The sequence below is a fragment of the Labeo rohita genome, chromosome 17, assembly GCF_022985175.1.
Source record: "Labeo rohita strain BAU-BD-2019 chromosome 17, IGBB_LRoh.1.0, whole genome shotgun sequence".
Taxonomy (NCBI): domain Eukaryota; kingdom Metazoa; phylum Chordata; class Actinopteri; order Cypriniformes; family Cyprinidae; genus Labeo; species Labeo rohita.
Window position 1 is genome coordinate 12,081,081 of NC_066885.1, and position 19,457 is coordinate 12,100,537.

Consider the following 19,457-nt stretch of genomic DNA (forward strand, 5'->3'; position numbering starts at 1 on the left):
ATATCGATCTTTCTGACCCATACAATGTATTTTTTGCTATTGCTACAATGTACCCGTGCTACCTAAGACTGGTTTTGTGGTCTAGGGTCAAATATTATTGAAACTAATATATTATTTACTCAAAGAGCCAGTTTGTGCTTGCATTTGCTGCTTTTCGAGTCAGAATCTTGAGATAGAGGTATTGTAAAGGTAGAGTAGGTTTTGGGGAAGAAGAATAGAAGATGAAGAGATTTTTTTTCTTTACACAGCGGTGAGATACGATTTGTTTCTGAGCATGGTGTATATCCCTCTACTTTAGATTACCTCTGACAGATTTGACAGGTCTGTGTGAGTAAGTGTGTGATAGGGGGCTTCTCAGACAGGAAAAGAGCAACCAGATAAGTGCACTGAACCTCTCAGTATACACAGTAGACTGCGCCTGGAACAATGGAGAAATAAAAAGTAAGAACTTTAAAGAAGTTTCTCTCTGTTCAGTTCTTGCTACATTGCTGATTAGTGAGATTTACCTCTTGAACATGCCTGGTGGGAAGCTCTCATCGAAACAACAACAGCTGCAAAAGCATACTGCACCCTTGAAAGCAAAAGGATATTAATTTGTAATCAGCACAGACACATGCTCTAACGTGCACACGCTTACAGTAAACACTGTATTGTAAAAGTTTAATAGATAATAATTTATTGATGCTTAAGTCCCCCTAGTACGGGTTCTGCAGAGGAGTGTGTAGTGCTGGATTAGTATGTTGCAGTAGGAGGTTATTTCCATGCTTCCATCTGTAGAGGTCATACAGTCGTAGCCTATCTTGGAATATCATTTACAATTGTAAATGATAGATTATTAGATTAGACTGGGATTAGAAGATTCCTATAGATTTGAATAGTTATGGAAAGACAAACATGCCTAAACATGGGTTTCTGTGGGTTTTGAAAAAGTCTTAAAGGATTAGTTCACTTCCAGAATAAACAATTCCTGATAATGTACTCACTCCCATGTCATCCAAGATGTCTTTCTGTCAAAAGGAGTATAAAAATGTATGTTTTTCCAGGATTTTTCTCCATATAGTGAACTTCAATGAGAGCCAATGGGTTGAAGGTCCAAACTGTAGTTCAAAGGGCTCTACACGATCCCAGCCGAGGAATAAGGGTCTTATCTAGCGAAACAATCAGTCATTTAAATTAAAAAAAAAAAAAAAAAAAAAACCCTTTTCACAAATAACTTTTTTTTATCACAAATGCTCATCTTGCACTAAATTTTTAGTTTACTCACCAGACCAATATTAAATATGTGCAGCTTTTTAAATATCCGACACTTAGCATCAGTCAGTCAAGCATGATAATTTAGCATTAAGTAAATTACTTTAGTAATTCAAACTTTGATAATTAGAATAACCATGTATAAATGCATATTTGTCGTGTTGACTGAAATAGCACTGATAAGATAACAAAACTACTATGAATTCTACTACTAGTAACAATATAAAACGCACCAAGGATTAATAAGCTGCTGGGTTCATGAATATTAATTATGTTCTCTGCATTCGCTTGAACTGATTTGCTAAAATAAAAACAGGGACAATGATAGGTGAGCGCCAGCCATTAGTTCCACCTATAATACAGCCTAAAATACAGCAAAGAATGTCGTTTACATGTAGCATGTCAATTATTCATGGTATATAAGACTCTATCGCTCTGTATCTTTATTTGTGTGTGTGAGACAAAGCGACGGCTAGTTGTGTGCCTTCACACTTAGAGCTTACGGTTCGTCAAATACAGGTATGCTGCGCGTCTATTTAGAAGAACTGAAAAAATATAGTAACGCCACATTTTATTGTCAGTAACAGTAGCAGCGTCGTAAAGGGGGGAAACAGTAATTTGTTTGATTACTCGTTGCTGAAAAGAATAACACTGTTAGTAACACTGTTTATTTATAATGCCATTATTCCCATCATTGCAAATAGAAAGATATTGTCAGATATTTGTCAGATGTCAGATGTTCTTGTCTTAATCATTAATTCACTTCATTTTGATCAGATTCACAGACTTCTGTCATTTTGCTTCTCTGGTAAATGTCTTTAATAATCTTTAGACATTCACACTAGAAAACAAGACATATATACTGAGGAACAACATCATTTTTTTGCAGTGTCATTTTTTTTTTTTTTTTTTTTTTAAATATAACTCATTTTCCGCTCCCTGTATGTTGACATTTACAGAACATATTGATGTACTGTGTTCCCTTCAATTTATTTCTTGTATGTTCTTTTGTTCTAAAGCGGTTATGAAAAGCTTTACATTTTCCTTGCAGAAACACTGTTAAAACTATTCTGTTACAAAAATATAAAAAATATATATTTTTTGCCTGTCAGTTAAAAAAAAACTTTAAGTATATATACCAAGATAGAAAATGTCAGAATCCAGAATCAGTCTGTTTCTGACATTTGTCTAAAATTTCATACCTTTTGTTTTGTACATTTTTTTAGAGCAGAAAAAATAATGGTAACAGTTTACAGTAAGGTTCATTAGTTCTACAGCATCTTAGTTAATGTTAATTTCAGCATTTACTAATGGATTATTAAAATCAAAAGTTGTTTGTTAACATTAGTTAATGCACTGTGAACTAACATGAACAAACAATGAACGACTGTACTTTTATTAACTAACATTAAAGATTAATAATAGTGTAATAAATGTATTGTTCATTTTTCGTTCATGTCAGTTAGAACGTTAACTAATGCTAACAAATGACACCTTATTGTAAAGTGTTACCAAAATAATAATAATCTTGCCATAAAGAGTTGGGTTGTCATACCTGGACCCCTAATAACACTATTATTGTTCCTGTAGTGGAGGCTCTTCATCTGGGCACACTGATGGCAGCTCACGGCTACTTCTTCCCCATCTCCGACCACGTGCTCACACTTAAAGACGACGGCACATTCTACAGATTTCAGGTCAGTTGTTTTGCTAATTTTAAGGAACAAATGGAGAGGAAACATTTGGAAACATTTTAAAATGAGGCATCCATGCTAAATATATTGCATGTTATTAAAGTTAATTATATAGTACTAGCCTAATAACATGTAATACAGTAGCTAGCTCAGATCCTGATCGCTCCATCAAATAATTACACATTACATTAAGTTCATGTTGTTCATTAGAATTAATCAGTACTTTCTAATGTAAATATATAATAATCACTGTAATCATTCATATATAAATTGAGCTTTAAAAGTGTATGTGCTTGAAAAAACATGTGTAGTTCATATTGTATTCTTTCATCTGTCAGACTCCGTATTTCTGGCCCTCAAACTGCTGGGAGCCCGAGAACACCGACTACGGTGAGTTTTGTGCGGGATTTGTTATCTGTATCTTGCTGAGACCGGTCTATATGAACATGTATTTAATGAAATCCTCCAGATGGCGGAGATCAGCTGGATCACGGAGTGTTAGGAGTGAGTGCGCTTTAATAAGACTAGCCTATATAAACAAAACCTAATCAAATCCTTCCAGCTGGATCGTGTGTATGCGTTTGTTGTCAATACATAAACCCTGATCCCTTCATCCTCAGCATTATACTAGGGTTCCAGTGGAGCTGTACTTTTACTATGCTTACCGTGTTTTAATCTCATTCGTTTTTGTATGTAAAACGTGCTTGTAGCAATGGCATTTTGTGCAATATTATACTTTACAAACAAATGCAATTGAAGTTGGTTATGTGCATGAGTGTGCCTCGAGTTTGGTAAATTGTGCTTGTTATGAATTCAGCAATCAGAACAAAGCAACGCTCAGGTGTGATTCGGTACAAGCTGGTGTGAAATATGTTAAATGTTTACTAAATATTTCAGTACAACTTATTTGAAAGCCCTGCGGGCTGCTGAGGTGTGTGCGAGCAGTGTTTTTCACACACCTCTCGGCGTTTCTCTGCAGCTGTGTACTTGTGCAAAAGAACAATGCAGAACAAAGCACGTCTGGAACTTGCTGATTACGAAGCTGTAAGTAATCTTCTCTTTGTTTCTCCCACCTCTCTCTCTCTCTTAATTGTAACAATGCACGTCTCAGGCTTTGTAGTTCAGACATTATTAGATAGAAGATATTAGAAAGATAATAAGGTAATGACAATCTTTAAAAAGAAAGTCGGTTTAATCCAAGCTGGGCTTTAAATGTCAGGCTTTGTTTGCATAATCCATGTAAGCTCTCCGGTAGGCATGGGTAGATAGATCTCTTTCCACCAACGTCTTTCTCATATTGAACTGAGAACTGTAAACATGTAATCATTGGTCCTCCTCTTCATTTTTCTATTATTAAGTTAACCCCTGTGCTGTGTTAAGAAACCTTTACATACTGTAGTCTGGTGTTGACCTTCCTTATAAAAAGTGCTTGTAATCTCTCATATTCTATATTTTTTACCAAATCTTACATTTAATCTTTTTGCCAACTTGTTCTATTTCAATTATTGCAGGTTTTGTATTTGTTTTTGGAACTGATTGGTTATAGGACTTATTGATCTGAGCATATGCAACTTCGTTTTTGAGTGAAAAAGTGTTATTTATGGAGGATTTTGACATGTTCGCTTAAAAACTGAGCTTGGATCATTGAGACCTAGATCAGTCAGTTCCAAAAACAATCAAAAAGCACAAAAATTGTCCTTTTTTGGGGGGATGTTGTTATACTAACCTTAAGAATAAAAAGTTCCTGATAATTTACTCTCCCCTACAGTATGTCATCTAAGATGTTCATGTCTTTCTTGAGTTGAAAAGAGATTAAAGAAGTCCACTTACAAAACAAAGATTCACATATAATATACGCACCCCCTTGTCATCCAGAATGTTCATGTCTTTCTTTCTTCAGTCATAAAGAAATTGTGTTTTTTGAGGAAAACATTTCAGCATTTTTCTCCATATAATGGACTGATATGATGCCCCGATTTTGAACTTCCAAAATGCAGTTTAAATGCAGCTTCAAACGATCCCAAATGCGGTTGTAAACGATCCCAGCCAAGGAAGAAGGGTCTTATCTAGCGAAAAGATTGGTAAATACAATTTAAATACTTTTTAATCTCAAATGCTCGTCTTGTCTCGCTCTCCCTGAACTCTGTGTGTTCTGCCTCAAGACAGTTAGGATATGTCAAAAATCTCCAATCGTATTTTCTCCCTCAACTTCAAAAATAATTTCAAAATCATCCTACATCGCTGCAGAAGTACCGACCCAGTCTTTGCAAAGTGAACATGCAAAGAAGATCGAACACCCTTAACAAAAAAGGTAAAACAGCGATATAGGACGATTTTGAAGTTAAGGGAGAACGTGAGATGGGAGTTTTTCAGCATACCCTAATCAGTCCATTATATGAAGAAAAATGCTGAAATGTTTTCTCAAAAAACATAATTTCTTTACGACTGAAGAAAGAAAGAAATGAACATCTTGGATGACAAGGGGGTGAGTAAATTATACGTGAATCTTTGCTTTGGAAGTGGACTTCTCCTTTAAGGTTTTTGAGGAAAACACTCCAGGATTTTTCTCCATGTAGTGGATTTCAGTGGTGGCCAAGGGGTTGAAAGTCCAAATTGCAGTTTTAAAGCAGCTTCAAAGGGCTCTACATAATCCTAGCCGAGGAATGAAGGTCTTATCTATTGAAACGTGACATAATGCATGAAGACACACATCCGCATTACTAGTGCAAGACGAGCATTTGTGGTTAAAAATTATTTTTTTTAGAAAATGACAGATTGTTTTGCTAGATAAGACCCTTATTCCTCAGCTGGGATCGTGCTGAGGAATAAGCGCTATATGGAGAAAAACCTATATGGAGGAAAATCCTGGAGTGTTTTCCTTAAAAACATTCATTTCTTTCCGAACAAAGAAAGAAAGACATGAACATCTTTGATTACATAGGGGTGGGTAAATTACCAGGAAATTTTAATTATAGGATGAAGTAATCCTTTAAGTAAGTTCAGTCTAACTAGCATTTTTGAAAAAAAGAAAACCCTCTCTGCATCAAAATGACTGGAACACATCAGGAAGGTTAATCAGACCGCTTCTTTGTCTCCAAAAAAGCTTTTTGTTCTTTAAACTTTTTCTCTTTTCCTCTTCCAGGAGAGTTTAGCACGACTACAGCGGGCATTCGCCAGAAAATGGGAGTTTATATTTATGCAAGCAGAGGCTCAAGCGAAGTATGTATCTTTCAGTCTTTCATACAGTTGAAGTCAAAAGTTTACATATTTTTAAAAGTTTACATTTTTTTAGTCACGCTCCACAAATTCTTTGGTTTTTCAGCATTTTTGTGTATTTGAACCCTTTCCAACAATGACTGTATGATTTTGAGATCCATCTTTTCACACTGAGGACAACTCACTTTTTGAATTTGAAGATCAGGGTAAATTTAACTTATTTTGTCTTCTGGGGAACATGTAATTATCTTCTGTAGCTTCTGAAGAGCAGTACTAAATAAAAAAATATGATATTTAGGCAAAATAAGAAAAATGTACACATCCTCATTCCGTTCAAAAGTTTTCACCCTCCGGCTCTTAATGCATCGTTTTTCCTTCTGGAGCATCAGTGAGCATTTGAACCTTCTGTAATAGTTGCATGTGAGTCCATTAGTTGTCCTCAGTGTGAAAAGTTGGAAGGGGGTCAAATACAAAAAAATGCTGAAAACCAAAGAATCTGTGAGACCTGAAGGACTTTTCTAAAGAACAGTGAGCAGTATAACTGTTCAGGACAAACAAGGGACTCAAAAAACAAACAGCTGTGGATCATTCAGGTAACAACACAATATTAAGAATCGTGTATGTCAACTTTTTAACGGGGTCATTTTTATAAATTCAATTATTATTTTCTCTTGTTAACTATATCTGAACGTCTTTTATGTGAAATATCTTATTCAGGTCAGTACTAAATAAAAAAGTAACATGCATTTTGCATGATTCCTCTTATTTTGGTAAAATAATTCACATTTTGCAGAATCTGTGCTGGTAAATTTTTGACTTCAACTGTATATTGTGATCAATTCAGGTCTTTTCCATTCCTCATTGGCTGGTGCGTTTGTAAAAGTATGCCTCCCAGTCAGAACACAGAAACTTTACATAGCAAGAATTAAAATATTAATGGCCGGGTCTCTTGAAATATCTGTCAAGCTGTTGGGTTGTTCTTATTTTGTCAGTGCTAATGGATTTTAAAAGTCTCTTGGACCTAAATTGCACAGTGAAATTGTTTTTGGATTGCACAGAACTTGTCTTATAACTCACTTCTGCTGTTGTTCCAAGTAATTCCAGGCCATTTTGTGAGCACTATAGTCCCTCTGAGTGCCAAAACATTAAGCAACTTTATGACTTTTCAGCTCACTTGCCTTTTCGTTTTGGAAGTTAAATGTTTTAATTGCTTTGGCTTGGTGTTCTGTCTGTACAGAGTCGATAAGAAAAGAGACAAAATTGAGAGGAAAATACTGGACAGTCAGGAGAGAGCTTTCTGGGATGTTCACAGACCAGTGGTGAGTAAATGTATGTGTGTCTAAGTCTGTGTAAGAACAATGCAGCTATTCTCTTTTCTTCTTCAGAATTATTCTTTGTTGTTCTCGAGTGTTTGAAGTTGTTCCCTCATAGAGGAATGACATAACAGTGTTGAAGTCCCTCTGAGCTAATGGAATCGCCTCTGCGCTTGAAGAATTGCTGGCTAGTCATAAAACCAAAACACACATTCTGAAAATCATATATCATTCTTTTCCTTGGACAATTTTCTACAGAGTTAAAAGTGGAAATGTGCAGTTGTCCCCTAAAGAACTATTCCTACCTGATCTATCCTTTTAAAATTACTGCTGTTTGATGTGTCCTACCATGTAGTTAATTCAGTTACACAAAATATTTTGTAGTTTAATATTTTTAATTAAACTTGATTTAATGTTTTATTTTATTACCTAATAAAGCACATGAAATACAGCTATGAAGATTTACCATGGTTTTAGAACATTAATATTGTAATAACTATTGTATTTTGGTAGAAAAGTTGTATGGTCATATTAAAAATGGTGTTATGTTAAGAAAATGTTTAAATGTACTTCATTTTTGTTTCATGTATGGTAGTTATAGTTTTTAAATGTGTACGGGCTACTACGCTACCAGCCAAAAGATTTTTTAATGTTGTTTAAAAAACTTTATTCTGCTCACCAAGCCTGAATTTTCCAAATCCAAAATACAGCAAAAGCTGAAATATTTTACTATTTAAAATAACATATATATTTTAAATTATAATATATTTTAAATTGTAATTTATTCCTGTGATCAAAGCTGAATTTTCTGCATCATTACTCTAGTCTTTAGTGTCACATGATCCTTCAGAAACCATTCTAATATGCTAATTTGCTTTTATGAACAGAAAGATCCAAAGCATTTATCTGAAATAAAAAGCTTTTATAACATTATACACTATAATATTCAAACCCTTATAGTCAGTATAATTTTTTGGGGAAAGAAATGATAGAAATTAATACCTTTATTTTGCAAGAATGCTTTAAAATGATCAAAAATGATCATAATGTTACAAAAGATTTTTATTTCAGATAAATGCTGTTCTTCTGAACTTTCTATTCATCAACAAAACCTGAAAAAATTCTACTCGTCTGTTTCAACATAATAATAATAATAATAAATGTTTTTGAGCAGCAAATCAGAATATTAGAATAATTCCTGAAGGATCATGTGACTGGAGTAATGATGCCAAAAATTCAGCTTTGAAATCACAGGAATAAATTACATTTTAAAATATATTCAAATAGAAACAGGTATTTTCAATAGTAAAAATATTTTAAAATTTGACTCTTTTTTTGCTGTACTTAAAAATCTTTGTGTAGTGTATTGTATTAATTTTCTATAGTTTATATTCATGTTTTTACACATCATTTCTATTGTTTTATTACAAATACCACAGTAGTAACTTAATATCGACTTCGATTGTATTTCTATGTTAAATAGTCATTAAAGAGTGTAATTTTACAGTATTATTATTAATGCACCAGTCCTTGTGGTTTTGACAGTCTATATGTGTGAATCACCTGCCTTATGACTTGAGTGTCTGTGAGCTGTTTGTTTTAAAGGAAGCAGCAATTTCTCCCTCAATTACACTGAGCTGATCCTTCTCATTAGCAATTTCATGCTAACTTGGCTTGATCTTTCAAGCTGACGTGGAGCTGCGAGATGCTGCAGTTCTTGTCCATATTTAGCCAGTGTAGGTACAAATGGGTGTATTGCAAATGTGTCTTGAGGCTGTTTTTACTCTCTCTCCAACATATATTAGAGGCCTGGACCTAAAGTTCATCCTATACTGGAGTCCTCTGTGAGATAGAATGGAGTCTAACCAGCAGGAAACCATTTGATTGACAGCTCCATGCCTTTTTAAAATATCATCTCAGTTTCCCAAAACAGGAGGGAGTATGCTGGTTAGGCACACTGCGTCAGGTGGTTTACAGTCAAAGAAACACGGTTGCCTGGCAACCATAAACTATAGGTCATCTAGAGAACTGACAGTTATATTGACAAAGTGTGTGTGTGTGTGTGTGTTTCAGCCAGGGTGTGTGAACACAACAGAAGTGGACATAAAGAAATCATCCAGAATGAAGAACCCTCACAAAACAAGAAAGGTGATGCAAAACCCACAAGCATCTAGAATTTAATTAAATTTCTCAAGGTTTTAATATCCCAAACCATGTGACTAATCAATGCAGCAGTTATCCCACTCATTATACCATTTGATGAATCAGTCAACCACTGAGTCAATCAGAATACTGAATCAGTCTTAAATCAATCCACCAATCAGAGAGCCCAACGAAATCCAGAGCCTTACCAATCAAGAACAGCTCACCTCAACAATCACGCAGCTGCCCACGTGAAATCCCCAATCACTGATGCAATCACACAGAAATCTCTTCTCTAATATCTCAGCCTGTTTTAAATGTATGTAAATGTGGTTGTAAATTATTCTGATGATTTTCACAGTCTGTGTACGGCCTTCAAAATGACATTCGCAGCCATAGCCCCACCCACACACCTGCCCCTGAGGCTAAGCAGCCAACCGAGGAAGAGCTTCGGGAACAGGTAACACCTTATTGGTTCTGTGTGTGTGTTTAAATTTAAGTTTTTGAATTTGAATTTCAAATGTATCCTAAGTGTTCTATTTGATAACCAGAAGTCTCAGATCCTTTTTTAAACCCTACAGAATTGACCAGCCTAACCAGCTGGCTGTTTTTTGGCATCTTTGTGGAAAACTGCCAATTTTAGTTTATCCATGCCTGTATTTGCCGTCTGTTTTTACACAGATATGCCCACATCCACTCACCTTGAGTATTATCGCTATTGTCTTTCCAGATCAAGTTTTGGCAAGCACAGTTAGACCGACATCGATTGAAAATGTCCAAAGTTGCAGAGAGGTAAGTCAGAGAGAGAGAGAGAGAGAGAGCTTGTCTGTGCTGTGATCGATCCACAGGTCTTCATTATTCTACAGTGCTTAAACATTTTCTTATCGACCTCTTTAATGGTCTGTGTAGATATTACTCATGCTGACAAACATGTTTCTGTTTCTCGTCCTCAAATTTACTCTCTCCATGAGATCAATGGCTCTATTAGGATGCCACAACATCTTGAAGATTTTAGTGCAACGTGAAATGAAACGACTTGTAGCAATCAGTTATAGATCAAAATATAAAATGTCCATCAGTGTTGGAGATAACAATGTGTGCAATCTATAATGGATATAATCAGATTACAAAATGTTTTCTTAAATGCACAATATAATATCCATGTTTTTTTTTTTTAAATATGTAATGCTTGTAACCTATGTAATGATTGTACTAATATTTAATAATAAATTAATTTTAAAAAAATTAAAATAAAATCTAAAATAAATTATTTATAATATAAATAAAAACTTTCCCATTCTAGGAATATATATATATATATATATACACATACACACAACCACTGTGTTGTTGCATTATGTATAAAGTTGATAAAAAATAATTTATTTATTAAAAAATAATTAATTGTATATTTATTTATTTATTATTTTTACTTCTTCATTACTTTTCATAAAAACATTTAAAAAGTTACTTTTTTTCATGAGAAGCACATACATACATACATACATACATACATACATACATTCATAAATAAATACATACATACATAATTACCCAACACCCATGTATTTGCTTTCTTGGTTATTTGTTAGTAGAAATGTGGGTAGAAATTCACAGAGGGTGGGTAGAGTCACATGATTAGTTTGCTACAGTGTTTTGGTATTCTGTTTTACTGTTTAACTAATAAATATCACAATTTTTCTACCTCTTTTTTCCTTTCTTTTATTTCTTACTTTGTTTTCGTGAATTTTTTTTTTTTTTTTTTTTTTTTTGGTAGTTTGCTGAGTTATACTGAACAGTATTCAGACTATGACCCCTTCCTATCCACTCCTGATCCATCCAACCCCTGGATATCAGATGACACAACGCTCTGGGAGATGGAGGCCAGGTTGTTTCAGACATACAAACTGAATAATATTATTGTCTTAATAGATAAATGTGTACTGTATGTATAATGTGTTTTGTGTGTGTATGTGTAAACAGTAAGGAACCCGGTCAGACTAGAGTTAGACGTTGGGGATTTGGAATCGATGAGGTGCTGAAAGATCCTGTTGGGAGAGAGCAGTTCCTCAAGTTCCTGGAGTCTGAATTTAGCTCGGAAAACCTTAGGTACATCTACACTTCCCCTTTATGCCCCCTGCTGGCGGGTGAGGAGTACTACAACACAGCCAGATTTTCAACTATTTTTTTATTCTCATTCATTCTTTTTTTTGTTATCCAAAACTCAGATTCTGGCTGGCAGTGCAGGAGTTAAAGAGGAGGCCGATCCGTGAGGTCCCAACACGGGTGCAGGAGATCTGGGAGGAGTTTTTGGCTCCCGGAGCTCCGAGTGCCATTAATGTTGATTCAAAGAGCTACGACAAAACAACACAGAATGTCAAAGACCCCGGACGATACGCTTTTGAGGATGCACAGGTGAGCAGCTACACACATTATTGTTTTAATGAAAATAGCTGATTACAATTGATATTTAAAAAGTTTATAAACATGCAAATGTACTGTAAATGTGTGTCTTCCAGGAACACATCTATAAGCTGATGAAGAGTGACTCTTACAGCCGGTTTATTAGATCCAGTGCCTATCAGGAGCTTCTGCAGGCTAAGAAAAAGGTAAAACATTTTAAGTAATTTGACTAAGAATGCCCTGATTGGTAAACGTACAGGTACACTACCATTGGGATTGATAATTAAAAATAACTCTTTCTTACATTGATATATTTAAAACTGTAATTAATAATTTATTCATGTGATGACAAAGCTGAAATTTCAGTATCATTACTCCAGTCTTCAGTGTCACATGATCCTTCAGAAACATTATGATTATTATTATTATCATCAGTATTTAAATCAGTTGTGCTGCATAATATTTTTGTGGAAAAAATAAAGTACAAATTTAATAAAAAAAATAACAAAATAAATTTAAAAAATCTAACTGAACCTGAACTTTTAAATGGTAGTGCATGTGAATGTATCTTTAAATAACACAAATAATAAGTGTTGAGACCCTGCATTCTTTTAAATTATTTTGTCCTGCTGTTTTCAAATACAAAAACACACTTCCTAGAATAAAAAAAGTTTATTTGGGGATTAGGCTAGGATGGGATGATGTGGGTCAGTTTTGATAAACATTATGATTATAATAACTTTATTTTAATAACAGCAGACAAATGAAAGTATTGTAAAACAATATTATTTGGAGAAATATTATATTTGTTAGAAACCAAAGTCTCTATTTTAAAATGCAGTTCAAAAAAGTGATTAATTCTGATAGATAAGGAGATAGTTCACCCAAAAAACGAAATTTTGTTTTAATTACTCTCATTACCCTCATGTCGTTCCAAACCTGTAAGTCCTTCATTCATCTTCGGAACACAAATTAAGATCTTTGTGATGAAATCCAAGAGCTTTCTGACCCAGCATAGAAAGCAAAAATCCTACAAACGTGGTAGTCAGAAAGCTCAAAGATTTCATCAAAAATATCTTAATTTGTGCTCTGAAGATGAGTGAAGGTCTTATGGGTTTGGAATGACATGAGGGTGAGTAATTAATGACAGAAATTTTATTTTTGGGTGTACTATCCCTTTAAATATGATACATCTGAATTGACACAAATAGATGGACAAGAAACACATACACACCATGCTGTAGTCCCTTTTTTCACTCTTCATCTTGTTGACTAAAGTTGGGAAGCATACAGGATCGCAGAACCTCATTTGAAAAGTTCACTCGTAATGTGGTAAGTGGTGGTGGCTCCGCCCCCTCTGATGGCTTACCTGACCAATCAGACAGCAGCTCTGGTCAGATGAAGCTTGTCTGGTGCTTTGTCCCATCCCTGAACCTTGTAGTGTCACGTTAAATCATGTTGTCATGACAGTTCCATCAGGGTTAACTTGAGTGTTTACAGTATTTGTGGTTTGTCACTCTCTGCATGATTTAGCATTTTGGTCTCCTGCTGCAACAGCTGCCAAAATGTGTACCTGTTCACTTTTCTCTATCTTGTCCACAGAAAAGTAAGAACTTGTTTTGAAGGAAGGCATTGCTTCCAGGTAACCCTACTTTTCCTCTACCTGTATGTGTTACCCCTGTTCATGTTTGTAGGAGTAGTCGAACATTCTGTTGAAGGAATCACCCAAAAATAAAATATATAGAGATTTTTTTTTCTCCATTAAACACAAATAGGCATGTTAGGCAGAATGTCCAAGCAACTCTTTTTTTTTTTCATACAATTAAAGTAAATAAGGAGATTGGGCTCCAAAAATAACATAAAGGTCATCCATATAGCTGTAAGATATTCCAGGTCTATTTTATATTGTACTCTACAGTTGAGAAGTTTTAAGTTATTTTAAATTGTAATAGTATTTCGGAATGTTACTGTTTTTACTGTATTTTTGATCAAATAAATCAGGCCTTGGTGAGCATAAGACACTTAAAAAAAAACTTTTTTTAAATTCCAACTTTGAAAATATAGAACTGATATGGTTGCAAGTATTAAACAGACCAAAATATAATATTTAATTTATTATATTTTCTGTTTAATATCTGAGAGTTATAGTGGAAAACAAAAAATTTCCTCACAGCAGAAAGTTGGATGCCCATTTCTGAATAAAAAAAAAAATAAAATAAAATAAAAAAAAGGTAACTTTCTCTCACAGTTCCAATCTTACAATTCTAAGTTTTTTTCTTAAAACTGTGAGATATAAACTGGCAATTGTGAGTTATAAAGTCACGATTGTGAGATATAAATTCAGTTCTGTAAAAAAAGTCATAAATGTGAGATATAAACTTGCAGTTCTGAGGAAAAAAGTCATAATTGCCAGATATAAACTTGCAATTCTGAGGGGGAAAAAAAACTAATTGCAAGATATAAACTTGCAATTCTGAGAAAAAGTCACAATTGTGAGGTATAAACTCAGTTCTGTGAAAAAGTCATAAATGTGAGATATAAACTCACAATTCTGAGGAAAAAAAGTCATACTTTTGAGATATAAACTCGCAATTCTGAGGAGAAAAATCACAATTGCCAGATATAAGATTGCAATTTTGAGAAAAAGTTAGTTCTGTGAAAAAAGTCATATATGTGAGCTATAAACTTGTAATTCTAAGGGGAAAAAAACGAATTGCAAAATATAAACTTGCAATTCTGAGAAAAAGTCAAAAGTACGAGATATAAACTCACAGTTTGAAGAAAAATGTCACAGCTGACCTATCAGTAAGCCTCTCCCCTCGAACACAAAGGAGCCAATGGCAGTTGAATATCAGTTGCACGAGGAACAGAACTCGGACATCTTTAGGTTTCAGCACCATAGAGAAACATTGGAAGATCCAAAGCTTTCATCGGTTTAATGGTGTTTATGCTACAAAAATGGAAAACAGTGTGCCTGGGGTACTTGTAACAGTGATTCCAGGTATCCCGAGAGGATAGGCAATGGAATTTATTTCATTCCATTTTCTAAACCAAAACAGAGAAAAATGTCCCTAGGCATTCAACCCCAATCACAATAAAGACGAAAACGTTCATTTTCTGGTTGTCATACTCTCATTAAGTTACAGTTTTCATCTGCTCAAGCAGAACGTTAATGTCATCTCGTGCTTCAGCAAGGCATCTCTAGCTAAAACTAGCTAACGTTAAAGTTAGAGAGTCCAAGCTGATGTACAAACCTAAATCGCTAAATGTTCTCACGTCATATACAGTGTAGGTCAAAAACACATAAACGAAGCTCTACATTTCAGTGCCTCTCCATATTAAACTGGTTAAATGTAAATTAATTTAATTTAATTTAATAATTCATAACACTGCGGTATATGAATACCACTGATCTGGGATGTTGTCACTGTGATTGTGACGAACGTAACATGAGTGTTTTCCCATTTGCATTGTGCTCTGTATTATTACATATTTATCTTAATATCTTTTATATATCCCTCAAGGACAATTTCTTAAAAACATCTTGGGACAAGGCTTTCACACTGACAGCTGCCACTGTAAGACAGCAACTCTGTTTGTTTGTCAGAGTGAGCAACCGTAACTAAGGGGGCCGGGCTTACTGATAGGTCAATTGGGAGGTACTGTATAAACTCCCAATTCTGAGGAAAAAAGTCAGAAGTGTGAGGTATAAGCTCGCAATTCTGAGGAAAAAAATGTCACAATTTAGGTATTTACTCGGTTATGAGAAAGAAGTCGTAATTGTAAGATATAAACTCGCAATTCTGAGGAAAAAAATCACAATTGCCAGATATAAACTCACAATTCTGAGGAAAAAGTCACAATTGCCAGATATAAACATGCAATCCTGAGAAAAAAAGTCACAATTGCCAGATATAAACTTGCAATTCTGAGGAAAAAGTCACAATTGCCAGATATAAACATGCAATCCTGAGAAAAAAAGTCACAATTGCTAGATATAAACTTGCAATTCTGAGGAAAAAGTCACTATTGCCAGATATAAACTTGCAATTCTGAGAAAAAATGTCACTATTGCCAGATATAAACTTGCAATTCTGAGAAAAAAAGTCACAATTGCTAGATATAAACTCACAATTCTGAGGAAAAAGTCACAATTGCCAGATATAAACATGCAATCCTGAGAAGAAAAGTCACAATTGCTAGATATAAACTTGCAATTCTGAGGAAAAAGTCACAATTGGCAGATATAAACATGCAATCCTGAGAAAAAAAGTCACAATTGCTAGATATAAACTTGCAATTCTGAGGAAAAAGTCACAATTGCCAGATATAAACATGCAATCCTGAGAAAAAATGTCACAATTGCTAGATATAAACTTGCAATTCTGAGAAAAAAAGTCACAATTGCTAGATATAAACTCACAATTCTGAGGAAAAAGTCACAATTGCCAGATATAAACATGCAATCCTGAGAAAAAAAGTCACAATTGCTAGATATAAACTTGCAATTCTGAGGAAAAAGTCACAATTGCCAGATATAAACTTGCAATTCTGAGGGAAAAAAATTGAATTGCGGGATATAAACTTGCAATTCTGAGAAAAGAGTCACAGTTGCAAGATATAAACTTGCAATTGTGAGAAAAAAAAATCACAATTGTGAGGTATAAACTCAACTCTGAGGAAAAAAATCATAATTTCGAGATATAAACTTGCAATTCTGAGAAAAAAGTCACAATTGTGAGGCATAAACAACTCTGAGGAAAAAAATCACAATTTCGAGATAGAAACTTGCAATTCTGAGAAAAAAAGTCACAATTGCTAGATATAAACTTGCAATTCTGAGGGGAAAAAATCAGAATTGTGGGATATAAACTTGCAGTTCTGAGAAAAGAGTCACAGTTGCAAGATATAAACTTGCAATTCTGAGAAAAAAAGTCACAATTGTGAGGTATAAACTTGCAATTCTGAGAAAAAAGGTCACAATGAGGTAGAAAGTCGCAATTCTGAGGAAAAAAAGTCAGAATTGTGAGCTTGTATCTTGCAGTTAAGACTTTAAAACACACAATTGTGAGTTATTGAGAATTGTGAGATACGAACTCGCAGTTCTGAGAAAATATCAGTCTTTTTTCCCCATTCAGGATTGCGAAATTCTAACTTTTCTAACTTTTAATACTCAAAATGGCGAGTTTATCGGTTCAGGGAAATAAGGCAGAATTGCGAGATATAAACTCGCAATTTTGAGAAGAAAAAAATGCAGAATTTTGACGTTAGTTCTCACAAATTGCAAGTTTATATCCCACAATTCTGACTTTATAACTCACAGTTGTAAGTTTATGTTTAAATTGCAAGATGTAAACTCACAATTTCCTTTTTTAAATTTTATTCAGTGGTGGACATGGGCTTCCCCAAGGAATAACATGACAGTGAATAAATGATCATTTTCTTTTTTGGGTGAACTTTCAACATTGAAGTTGTTTGTATTGCGTATGCTGTCATAAGGTGTCCATCTTAAAATGACCCTCCCTTCCAGATACAGATTTGTGTAACTGACCCACTGACAGGAGTAATTTTCTGTTTAGCATGCTCAAAGATCTTTTGTCTGTTGTTGTCACTGCCCAATACCATTTAAAATCCTTTGTCTTTCTCTTTGTTCTATTTGTTTTGTGCTTCAGGGAAAATCTCTGATATCAAAGAGGCTGCCTGCTGTCGTCCAATCTTGCTGAGCCTCAAACAATCCACTAAGGATGAGGACGCTGTCATCTTCATCTCTGTCGTCTGATTGGTCCAGAACCCCAGATATCCTGGACAACGGACCAAATCACATGCATGTCCAAGAGACTGAATTTTTACATCAGTTTCTACTTGCTACTTGCTAGTTTCAGTCTTTAAGACAGTTAGACATGGACTTCTAATATTTGGGAAATGCAGCAATGTCTTTCAAAAGAGGAAAATGATCTTCTCCTCTCCTCTTCTGTCTGTCAGGACTGTCTCCAACTGTAGACCGATCAAATGATGTCAAATCCAGAAAATTTAAAGTCATAACCACAGTTAAATATAACAGCATAGGCACATTGTATAAAATCAAGAAGCTTTAGACACAGAGATGATCTCTTCCTACTCACCTTTCATCTCTTTTTGCATTGATTTTATTGCACTATAAAGGATTTAGCACACGTTTGCTTATCGCACATGTGAAGTCGCATGGGATATATCTGAAAGCGACTGGTCTTGCAATCTGTCTCGTCGGTTCTTTGTTGGCTCCCTCCGTTTATTTTTTTATACCATGTGTAAACACTTTTACTTGAAGATGTATTAAAGTCAGTCCTTTATTCGAAAGTCATGCACTGATCTCTCTTTCACTGCGCAACCTGTACAGCTGTTCGCGACTATTCAGAGCTGTCACACAGTGGGAGAGAAAAGGAACGCACGTTCGAGTTTTGCATCATGTGCTCATTCCATTGGTACTGTCAGTTTCCAGTCTAATACGAGGACCAAAACCAAAGCTCCAGAATGCTTTGAATTTAGGTTATACTTGTTAGTGTTTTTATTATTCTTTATATTTATGTACACGGTGGTCAGAGAGCAGGATTTTAAGTTTTTATATATATATAACGTATAATTTTATTTATACTGTATTTAAAATAAATGACTATTACTTTTATTATTAAAAAATATATATAATAATGATTAAAATTAATAATATATAAATATCTTTCATATAATTGTTTAAAAAAAAACATAAAATTGATGACCCTATATTTTTTTTGGTAAATTATTTTTGTTTTATCTGATTTGATCTGCAAACTGTATTTAACACATTTTTAAATAACATTTCAAATGCTTTTTAAATTTTTTTATACTAGCCGTTTGACTTCATATACAACATGATTATTTCAGTTATTCTATTATTATTCTATTATTTATTTATTTATTTATTTATTTTTTGCCAGTTGTCAACTCGAAAAATACTGGACAAAATAAGGTTGCTATTGTTTTTTATTTTTTAAGCTTACGGTAATTCTGATCTTTTTTTTTTTTATCTATTTTTTTTTTATCTGCATATAAATTGTTAACACAATTTTAAATAACATTTTAAATGCTTTTTTACAATTTTATACTAGCCACTTTGACTTCACATACTACATGATTATTTCAATTGTTATTTATTTATTACTTTTTCTTACTTTTTTTGGGATAAAATGCCAGGTGTCAACTCAAATTAAATAAATGAATGAATGAATGAATGAATGCCTTTTCTTAAATATTAATACTGCAAAAATAAAATACTTGATTAATGTGAACTGGCCAAATATTAACCATAAGGTTGCTATGGGGTTTTTTTTTTTTTAAGCTTACAGTAATTCTGATCTTTTTTTTTATCTCATTTTTTTTATCTGCATATAAATAAAACTGTTTAACACAATTTTAAATATTTTAA

At 33.9% G+C, this 19,457-nt stretch overlaps 1 protein-coding gene across 3 annotated transcripts in view; it reads left to right on the plus strand.

Moving 5' to 3' along the window:
• The window catches only part of rgs7a (regulator of G protein signaling 7a), a 63,232-nt gene extending 44,873 nt beyond the window's left edge, over window positions 1-18,359 (plus strand). For all 3 annotated transcript variants that reach the window (XM_051134234.1, XM_051134236.1, XM_051134235.1), the window contains 14 exons: window positions 2,842-2,948; window positions 3,284-3,335; window positions 3,925-3,989; window positions 6,088-6,164; window positions 7,399-7,480; window positions 9,548-9,622; window positions 9,978-10,076; window positions 10,347-10,408; window positions 11,394-11,504; window positions 11,600-11,725; window positions 11,845-12,031; window positions 12,136-12,225; window positions 13,622-13,661; window positions 17,692-18,359. In XM_051134234.1, the coding sequence (XP_050990191.1) occupies window positions 2,842-2,948; window positions 3,284-3,335; window positions 3,925-3,989; window positions 6,088-6,164; window positions 7,399-7,480; window positions 9,548-9,622; window positions 9,978-10,076; window positions 10,347-10,408; window positions 11,394-11,504; window positions 11,600-11,725; window positions 11,845-12,031; window positions 12,136-12,225; window positions 13,622-13,642 (1,154 nt within the window). In that variant the 3' untranslated portion in view covers window positions 13,643-13,661; window positions 17,692-18,359. The remainder of the gene's footprint in view (window positions 1-2,841; window positions 2,949-3,283; window positions 3,336-3,924; window positions 3,990-6,087; window positions 6,165-7,398; window positions 7,481-9,547; window positions 9,623-9,977; window positions 10,077-10,346; window positions 10,409-11,393; window positions 11,505-11,599; window positions 11,726-11,844; window positions 12,032-12,135; window positions 12,226-13,621; window positions 13,662-17,691) is intronic.
• The last annotated feature ends 1,098 nt before the right edge of the window (window positions 18,360-19,457 follow it).